This window comes from Anser anser, assembly GCF_964211835.1.
Source record: "Anser anser genome assembly, chromosome: 1".
Classification (NCBI taxonomy): Eukaryota; Metazoa; Chordata; class Aves; order Anseriformes; family Anatidae; genus Anser; species Anser anser.
This window is the reverse complement of record NC_139720.1, coordinates 59,064,029-59,074,329: the sequence shown is the minus strand read 5'-3', so window position 1 is coordinate 59,074,329 and position 10,301 is coordinate 59,064,029. Positions and strand designations below refer to the sequence as shown.

At 40.7% G+C, this 10,301-nt stretch overlaps 1 protein-coding gene across 2 annotated transcripts in view; it reads left to right on the top strand.

Annotated features, from left to right (window-relative positions):
* CHST11 (carbohydrate sulfotransferase 11) overlaps positions 1-10,301 on the top strand; it is a 170,338-nt gene that overhangs the window by 75,291 nt on the left and 84,746 nt on the right. For both annotated transcript variants that reach the window (XM_083846609.1, XM_083846608.1), the window contains exon 2: positions 14-99. In XM_083846609.1, coding sequence (XP_083702735.1) covers positions 14-99 — 86 coding nt within the window. The remainder of the gene's footprint in view (positions 1-13; positions 100-10,301) is intronic.

The window sequence follows — 10,301 nt, the reverse complement described above, 5'->3', positions numbered from 1 at the left end:
TTTCCTCTTGCAGTAATGCGTAGAAATCCATTTGGGATGGACATTTGCTGCCGGAAAGGATCCAGAAGCCCACTCCAGGAACTGTATAATCCCACCCAGGTGAGTGTCTTGTGGCTATGATCAAACTTCCCAGTCCAGAGTACAAATACAGTCTCGCTTAACTTAAATGTGTTTTGGTCTGTTTTATATCATTTATATGCAGTAGCTGCCATCTGCTTAGAGGAATAATCCTCAGACCTGCAAAGCTGAGACATAAAGTTCTACAGTTTGAGCTAAAGGCCTGATTTTTGAAGGTTTTTAGTTGCCTAATGATGCAGACTCCTTTAAATATTTTACTTAGGTACCTAAAAGCCTTAAGATAATATCTTTAGATCTCCTAGGTACAAGCTGAGGCTTCATAGTCTAATCTGTCAATCAACACACAGAAGGGCAGGGTGGGGTGAGAGCAAGAGTAAGTGACGTTCTGAGCATGAAACAGCAAATGCAGGAAGGCAGAAAATTGCAATAATAATATATGAAAATTATTTGTATGGTAGCCAGCTGCCCTTCCTGTCCTGGTTCATTACTTGTATGAGGTCGAGACAAGCACAGTAGCTAACACGTCCTTACTCTATGCACTATTTGACACCTGATGGTCTTGGTGGGAGCCTACAATAATTCGAGTTCTTGTGACAAGCAGTGCAGGAAAGTTATCTGAAATTTGTGCTCCCATTTGTTCCTCTGGATCAATTTATTCCCTACATGTGAGTTGAATTGGCACATTCAGGAACAGCATTTCCTGTTGGCAACTGAGAGGAAGTGCTGCCATTGAGAGAAAATGCCAGCTGACTATTAAACATATTTATTAAGGTTTAACAACCGCCTATTATATATTTATACATCAATGAATACATTGAGTTTTACTAAATTGGCTGTTAAGGAAAGTGACTATCCCAATAAATCTAACTTGTTAGATTTAACAAGGCAGTAAATGTTTTAAATACTATTTGATTATGAAGAGACTTACTATATAGTGTGCAAAATGAAATCTAAGTGATTTAAAGTATTTATGTGAAGAAATGACAACAACCTAAAGATATGTGATATCTGATACGTGGTGGGGTAAAGCTCCATTTACTTGATTACGTTGTTTTTATGAGCATACGCTGACTTTCTAATTCAATTGGAATTCTGTGCATGGCTGGGAACATGAGTTTATCATACTAATATACTGGCCTTTATTGACCATTATAGAGTTAGCGTTGCGTAAATGGAAAGTGCATGTAAAAGCCCTGAAGAGGAGCAATCAAATGCTACAAAGGAAAAATATTAGAATTTGCAGGTTAAATTTAAAGATTTAAACACTCTTTGCAGATGATCAAGAAAGGCATGTAAGGGAAAAGAGGCTGGTCATTTAATTATTCTCCCCGGGGTCTGCAGCGTGTCAGTTAAAACCTCCTTACCCTTTAATATTGTTAATGGCCATCCCATAAGAGAAAAGCATCCCCATCCATTGAAGGGCTGTAATCCCAGAGCCCTTGCAAGCTTGGCCAACTCAAAAGGTTTTCTGAGCTTCTTGAAGCAGGGGATGCATCTGGCAGCTCCCTTACTGCCTCTCCTTCATTTCTGCATGCCCTGACCAAGTAAAGCATTAGCATGCCTTTCAGGGCTCTCTTAGGAGGCAGCCAGAAATGTCAGTGTTAGAGTAAGTGCAGCATTTCTTGCAGCTGATGTCATACTAAGCAGATGACGTTTTTCACGCTGAAGTGTTTCTGTCAGCTCAGTGACATCCCTTCTTACCAAACTTTTAAGTTTTGTTTCTTTATTTATTTTTAGAAGGCATTTGCTCACTTTTTGGATGGGGCTTTGCATGCTTCACTCAGTTCTGTAGGGACTAACAAGGCAAGCAAGTGCATGCAGAAACAAGAAAAGACAGCAAGAAGGGGCCGACACATAAAACAACAGACTGGAGATGACCCCTGGAATATTTCTTCAAATATGTGGGTCATATTTCTTTTTGCATTTTTGCCTGAATACCTGTCTTGCCTTTCTTAAGGTGGCAGAGGAGAGACTGGTCTGTATTTTGGCAGTGGGGTTCTTAGTTCTTGACCTTAGGAGTTCACCAGCAGTTGTAAAGAGGGCAGGGAAGATCAGACTCCTAATCTGTCTCTGCAATTCCTTGCTGAAGCAGTCATGATCTACCATTTGTAAAATCAGCTCAGAAGTCAATAGAATAAATAACTTTTTGATAAGACATTTTTTGGCCAAAACCTCTCTCTTACAGATATAGATAATTAAAATACCTGTTAGATCTTTAACCCTTGACTTTCAAGAACTTGTTGGACTCCTGGTGTTGGGAGCCAACACTTTTCTCCTGGATGCTGATGGCTGTGTGTGTGCCATCACAGGAACCCTTTGGCACCTAGTTTAGCTGCCTCAGAGAAGTGGTAGATTGAGCAGATATTTGTAGTTCTCCTTGTAGTTCAAGGGAATCTGAACAATTCAAACATCATACTTAGGCTGCTGAAAGATGCTGTGCAGCTATGGCTTTGGATTACCACAAGCTAGGTGCAGATGTAATTTTTTCAGTGTAGGAAACGTTAAATATTTAATGTGTCCACGTGCATATTTTTAACATGATCTAGTAATAGGAGTACCCAGCTGTGGCTCACCATCCTCTGCTACAGAGTGTACATTTAATGTGCTTCAGGTTTCCTCACGTAGGCAGTAATGTGCAAACATAATTCCTGTGGTTGTCTCCAGGACCCCCAAGAGAGTTGGGCAGGGGAGGGGGCTTATGTGGCTTCCTGCTCTGAGATGGTTGTAGGATGTTCCCTGTCAGGGGAGATGGGAATATGGCTGTCAATTAAAATAAATGCCAGATAGAGTCAATAATTATCTCTCAGATTTAAAATGCTGTAGTTTAATATGAGTAAGACTTTTCAACTCTGTGTTCAGCATCAGGTTGCACTGCCCTCGTAAAACCAGATGGAGAAAGGTTGATTTACACCAGCCAAGGATTTGACTACGGGTATTTACTGTGTTGACATATAACAGCCTCTCTGATCCTGCGCTGTTTTGTTTCCTTCTATGGAGTTGTTCAGGTTGTTTGCAGATGCCTTCATTTGTCTCTTGGATCTTTTTTTGACTTGGTGGATGATTGTGACAAGAAAAAAGAAAAAGAAGAAAAGAGAAGAATTTGGCTTCAATAAATTCTAATGTAGCAATGAAATGGAGGTGACTGAAAGGATGGCTTATAGGAGCTGAATTTTAGAAAACTGCAGTCAAATTTTCAGTGGACTGATCATAATTGTTCAGGTGTTTAGTGGAGGACTTTGGAGGTCTTTTCCAACCTTAATGATTCTATGATTCTATGAGTTAGCAATGAGTTAGGACCAAATTAAGTGTCTGTAACAAAGCCCATTATTGTAAAAGTAGGAACAATGCTTTTGCTCTTTTGCCTGTTGTAATAGAGCAGAAAGTGAGAGGTGCATTTGTCTGTGGACAAAAGATTTCTTCTCTAGGGCTTTTACTGCAAGATTTTTCATGAGCACTAATATACCATGAGGGAAAGAAAAGTCAATATAACTGAACTGGATTTACACTGAGTAAGCAAATTTCCAGGCTGTGGTCCTCGAGTACATGCAGACATGTCTCTGAGACCCTGTTGTCATTTTTTTTTCTTTCTTTTTCAGTTAGAGGTTTACTAATAAGGTGCAGAGGTACCCATGCCAAATTCTGAGGGCTGAAATGCTGCATTTCTTTAATGGGTTTGTTAAAAAAACAGCTTGGATCTGTATTAAGTAGAACTATATTCCTTCTGCCACATAGTTGTAATGGAAAAAGAAAGAGGATTCAGCACACAAGTAGCAAAAGAGAAAATCTAGATGTAACTTAACACAGTTGAAGAGACTTACAGGAATGTGACATAAACTTGCATCGTATATTGATTTTTTTTATATTTTTTTGGTATACCAAACCCCAGGAATTTAAGGACATGGGTAAACAAATAGTTGCAAAACTTTTTCTTAGAAGACAACTTATGCAGCTGTGTCTTGTAATTTGCATGACTGAGTATAGGCCCATTGCTCCAAAAATAACAGATAATTGTGGATCAGCCCATGGAGCTGGAGTCACCAGAAGTTCAGAACTGGGTAACATCATACTTGAGGCTTGTACACATTAGTGGTTGGCATTGAGCTGTTTGGTGTAATGAAAGCGCTACCAAATTACAGCAAATTGCAAGTGAAAATAGACCCAATGTTAAAGGAAAGAGAAATAGTTGCATCTTTAAGCTAGAATTTGTCTTCTAGTTGTCAAGATTAACACCTAATTTCCAGGAAATCTGTCTGGTCTAACTATCTAGACTGTTGTGAGGAGCACAGCAGAGGTACAGTCCTGTATCCGTTAGGATACACATCCCAAGGATTTGTTTGTTTCAGTTTCTAGTTTGACATTGCCTAACTAATACATGAGTCGACATGACCGTTTCACCAAAGGTCAAACTGTTTGCCATTTGTTATTTTCCTTTTCAAACACATTTCTTTTTGTTGAGGAGCTGCATTTCTAGGTAGCTGATTTTTGTGGTAGTTGGAGCCAGGATGTTTAGTGATTTGCTAAACCTGGTGAGTCAGAACTGTGGACCTCACATTGCCTTTCTGTTATGAAATTGTATTGGACTGTTTTGGAGCAGTCGTTCCAAAATGACCCACTTCTTTTATTACTTCCACTCCTTTTCTCCCCTGCCTTCCTGCCAAGTGCAAAGAAAGTGAGCGGCTGCCTTGCTGCTCACAGACAGTGTTTATACATCCTCAGCCACCTCAGGCTGCATGTGCTCCTTTTTTGGAGATGCCGCATGATTATCTGTGGCTCAGGCTGTCTGGATAGCATCTGCAAACATCAATCCAGTTCAGCCCACGTCGCTTAACTTTCATCTGGGTTGGTACTTTCCTGTCTTCAAGGTGATTTCAACTCACTAGGATAACTTTGTGGGCGACTGTGACTGTTCCCGGACAGAAGTTTGTGGTGAGCTATGTGGTCTGAGCTCTGTGTATGTGTTGCCCACAGCACTTTGAATCGAAGGTTCAAATGCCTAAAAACCCGTATTTCTGCCCTTGGTGAGCCTGAGGTACTGAGCACTCTTCAGTTTGTTTCTGTGTGCAACAGCTTCTTGTAGAAGTATAAGAAGTAAAGGGCAGGTCAATGAGTATGACAAAAAGTCCAGTTTACCTGTGGTTTTGTCTCCGTCAGCAGGTGACCAGGACAGACTACAAGAAGGATAAACAAATCATGATAATCTGCTGACACACAAAAACTCATGGGCTTCCTGAGCCAGGCACATGTCTTCCTTCATCAGTTATATCACGCAAGAAGAACCCAAGGTGCCAAACTACTACAGCAGTGAAGAGGAGGGGAAAAATATTACTTTCCAATTTCAGTAAGACAGAAAGACTACACCAGTACTATACACCAGTGCTATACACTAACTTTTCTCCCCTTTTCATATGTATATGTTCTGTCTGCTGTATTTCCTCCCAGGGACAGCAGTACAGATACCCTAATGTGAACTTTGGAGTACAAGAAATAGAGCAGCTTATCTAAAAAGCAAAAGGTTAGAAATTACTGATGCTTTGCTATTGAGATGAATAGTCATAGATGTGCATGTGTCCTTATGAGGGCAAGAAGTGGCCCCAAAGTTTTGCCAGTACTGAAAACGTACATTGTGTGTTTGATGCTGATCTTTGTAGGCAGATTCATGCAGATAATAACAGCATGGTAAGTGCAGTTCTTAGTCTCAGTATTTGATTGATCATAGATTAAAAACTCCTTAATGGAAAAGTTGCAGAATGGAGACATAGGGAAGAAAATTCAATGTGCAGTGCCAAACTTTGGGAACATAATCCTGTTGGTAAACAACAATATTGTATCTAATTATCCTCCCTTGCTGTAGCAGATGCCTGCTGATGAAAGAAGAGGTAATTGATTTACTCTGTGGATGACTTCGTATGCAAAGACATTACTTACTGTCGTGCTTGCAAGTCGTAAAACAGCAGCTGGACTGGGATGAAATATTACATTAACCTTAGGAAAAAAAAACTGCACTAGTGAGAATGCTTTGTTATTAATTACTGATTACAAATGATAAGAGCCTGTTTTGGATGCTGGGGAAATGGCATAGGGAGGGGAGGGGAGGATTTCAGGTACAGTGTGCTTCATAGATCATTCCTTGAGACATGATGGATGCCTTTGTAAGTCAAGAGGAATTAATCAGACAAGTATGTACGGTAACTACCAGTACTCAAGGCCAGAATTATCCTCAGGACAAGCTCATTCAAGTTACTGCAGTGCATTGAGATGAATTTTTATTCACCTGTGTTTAATAGAAGACTTATTACTTGCACAAAATGAAAAAGTACAGTTGTCACTCAAAATAGCTCTGATTTCCCTGATAGAAAAAGAAGCAGCAGAGATCTCTTTCAATTTCTCCCGCTCTTGAGTCATCTTTTATTATTTTGAGAGTATATGAGTTTAATTATAAAGGCTTTCTGGAGGCATGCAATTATGAGAAAAAAGATTTAGTAATACAGGAGACGTGGCCAAAAACAAAAGGCTTGTATGTGTTGGAGGGGGAAAATAACACAGTTTTCAGAACTGGACATCTGTATGTGATGTCTGGACTCCCTATTAGACAACTGTCTAAACCTACTTGTGCAGCGGATGGAAAGAAAACCTGGACTGTAGCACTCTGATCCAGTGCCTGATCAGCATCAGTGAAGCTTTTTGTGTTTAATTCTCTCCAAATCAGAGACTGATTTGGTCACGAACATGATGGTTCAATCAAATGCTTGCTTGGAACCAAGTAGCGTTCAAACGGGGAACCTGCCTATCTTTCTGCATTAGGTTCCTTTCTTTCCTCCCCAGCTGAAAGTCTTATGCTAACTTGACCAGTGATGAAAATACGAATAATTCTATCTCAAAATGCAGAGGGATGTGGCAGTTTGGAGAATTAGGAGGCAAGGGGCAGGGGGGGAATATCTGTGTTTGCAAACTGGTGTAATGACCACAGATTTCTGCCACCTGCTCCTGCGGAGATGGTGCAGGATTTCTGCCTGCACATAGCAAGCGCTCCAACATCCCTGGCTAAATTGCTGTATCCTAATATTCTCAGTCTAGACCTTGTAATTATTTACAGTGTAGCCCCTCTTGCTCATTTCTGGTGCAGATATTTTCTGGGCAGCTTTCTCCCTGCGTGCAGGGTAGCAACCATGTTTGTCTAAACATCTGCTTATTTTTTTTCCTGCAGTCTTTGTTATCAGAGAGGTTTCTTAACTCTGTGCAGCAGAATCATAGACTGCTTGCAGCAGGGCAGGACAATCTCTGTGAATCCCAGGGGCCCAGCTACAGTCTCTCTCTCTCTCTAAGAATCTGTAAAGTATCCCAGTAGGCATAATTATGAAAATGAGAGAAGACAGACACTACTCTGCTGGTCTTGTAATTCTCGTTTACTATGTAACTTTAAAATTAAGGAGGACTGGAAGAAGTTGTTAAAATTTGCAGTTATTTTCAGGAGATCAGATTCCCCAAGTCTCCTTTTTACAGACTTAGTGTATCTGATGCAGCACCTCTAGACCTACGAACTGACCTGTAATGTTCATTGATGGACTTTAGGTCTGTACAATATAAATTCACCTCAATAATGTAACTTACTAAAGCTTTCTTCAGTAAAAATGCAGTAATCTGCTTCTCTGATTATGTACACAGATTCAGAATTTCTCCTCTGTAAATACTGCAGACAAGGCAGTATTAAAATATTGCCTCCTGAAGGACGTGGCTGCAGAAGCCACTGTGCATTTTGGCACTAATGTGCTAAGGAACTGAATGGTACTGCTGGGAGGCAGGCTGTAGAGTTTTTGCACAAATGTGTAGGTAGTTAAATCAAGCACAGATTGTCTAGTGACATTTTCCAGGTAAGTTTCCTATTTGCAAAAGTCTGAGCTGTATAGCAGGCTCTTTACTAAGTCGTGTCATGGTGATCTGTGACATGGTCTTACAATAGAGTAAGACCTGTGGTGAAGACCATGTGTGCTTGTCTGTTCGTCTGCAAAAATAAGAAAACTGTACCTTGCCCTGTCAATCCTGTTTGTCTGACATCCCCAGACCCTCATGACAGCAGTAATAAAGAGTGGAGCAGAAGAATGGGGGGGGGCAACATGACACAGGCCGTTGCTGATGGTGGTCAGGGCAGGGGAAGCAGGGAGCTGAACCTTTGGGAGCAGAAGTCACAGGGGTTCCCCTAGGACTGGGAAATGCTGTCAGTGCTGGCTGCCGGGCTTGTTTTCTTGTTTTCTTCTTTAATCATCAGCTTGAAAGATCAGTTGCTTAGGTAATCATCACCAGTGCCAGCCACACTTAAACAGCTTTTAGTCACTAGCTTTCAGACCTTGCTTCTTACCGATCTGGAGGAGATGTAAAACGAAAAGGAAATATAAGGGAGATTTATAAAGTAATATCTATACAGTATTCGAATACAGCAAAAACAATGTTTATACTGCATATGTCTTTTTTTTTCCTCTAGAAAAACAGCACTAGCAATTGTATTGGGGCCACTCAAGAAAATCTTTGTTGCTTGACCAACCTGTAACAGTTATATATCCCAGTGTGGATGGGATGTTTTATGTTTGAACTATTCCTACATTTACAGGGCAATGTGAAACTCAGTGGAGAAATGTGGCAAAAATATATTTCCTTCACACTGAGACTATAATGTAGTTGCACTGGAGGGGTGCACTGTCTTCATATTCTCATTTTCCAGTGTGCTGTCAGTGTAGATGCTTCTGTCCATTCATAACCTTGGGAGAAAAGTGAAACCTGATCTCTTGAAAATTGATGGCAAAACTCCTAGGCTCTGAAGAGGCCAAACTTTTAGTTAAAAGATCTGATCCAGGGGATCTGAAGGGAGCTATAATTGCAGCCATTGTTTTATCTCCCTTTTCACCATTCCACATATTCTGTTGCACTAGGAAATCCTGAAGGGTGTAAATCTGATGCTGAAAAGATTCCCCCCCCCTTTTTTTCCTGGTGGTGAGATGACTATAGCCAAACCAAAGAGTGTTGGCAATCTTACAGTGCACTGAAGTTTATATATATTTCTGGTGCCTGGAAAATCCAGGAAGGGATGTTTCTTTCATTTCAATCTTAAATCACATCTGAACACTATTCTGAGTGTGGTTTCTGCAAAGAGCTAAAAGGAAAACATGCGGTAAAAAATCACTACATTCCCGCAGCCAGAATTGCACTGAGATTACATGGCTGCACGGCAAATTAGCAAGCCTCTGTAGCTATCAAACTGATGCCCTAATATAAATCTTTCCCCTCCTCCCTGTAAATGTGGGCTGTGTCTTTTAGATCATTTTGGACAAGCATCTGGGGATGAGTAAGGGGAAGTGGATATTAATTCAATTAGAGGACAGAAGATGAACGTACAAGCTGGCGTGGGGAATTGACAGCGGGAGCTGAAGTAACAAAGATATCTTTAGCCAGGAGAGGACAGTTTCATCTATTCAAGTCATGCTTGACTTTTGCCATGCATACATTTGACTTATGAAATGTTGGTTGAAGGAGTTGTATTTACATAGCAATATAGTTAATGTCATATTTTGGGAACTAAGCCTTGATGTCAATAGATGGATGGAAAGCTGGAGAGCAGATGCACAGTGGTAGCTTTCAGTTCATTTTGATCCATTAAATATTCATAATAAGCTCAGCTGAAGGAGAAAAGAAATGTTTCATTGAACTGGGAAGGAGAAGCTGAAATCGCTGGAACTTCTCCAAAGCGTAACGTCTTACTTAATGTGAATTGAATGAAAGTTCCTGTGGTGAAGGTGAGATGCAGTACTGGGTACTTCCACAATTGCTGCTTTCTTCCTTGAAGAGATTGTTGTGCCAATGACATCACTCTGTAAAATAATGGCCAAGAATTACTACTTTGAGCAGTTTATGTAGGCACAGCGCAGGCTTTTTCCTTCTTCTTCTTTTTTTTTTTTTCCATCCATAGCTTTGGACATACAAAAGCCTGTGTGTAGACTGACCTATAGTTAAATGCCACATATTTACAGCCTGGTAACAAATCCTTCCACACCGCACTTTCCAGGCATGGACACCCTGTCACTGAGCAGATGAGTCCCGTTACTTGCCCAGGGAGAGCTTGGCCTCCATTGAGCACTCAGGGGCTTTGGGGTAATGCTAAAAGCTGGATATACAAACGTGTGCTTGTCTGTATGTCTGAGAGTAACTCTTAGACCGCAGAAAGCTTTGCGTTGGGT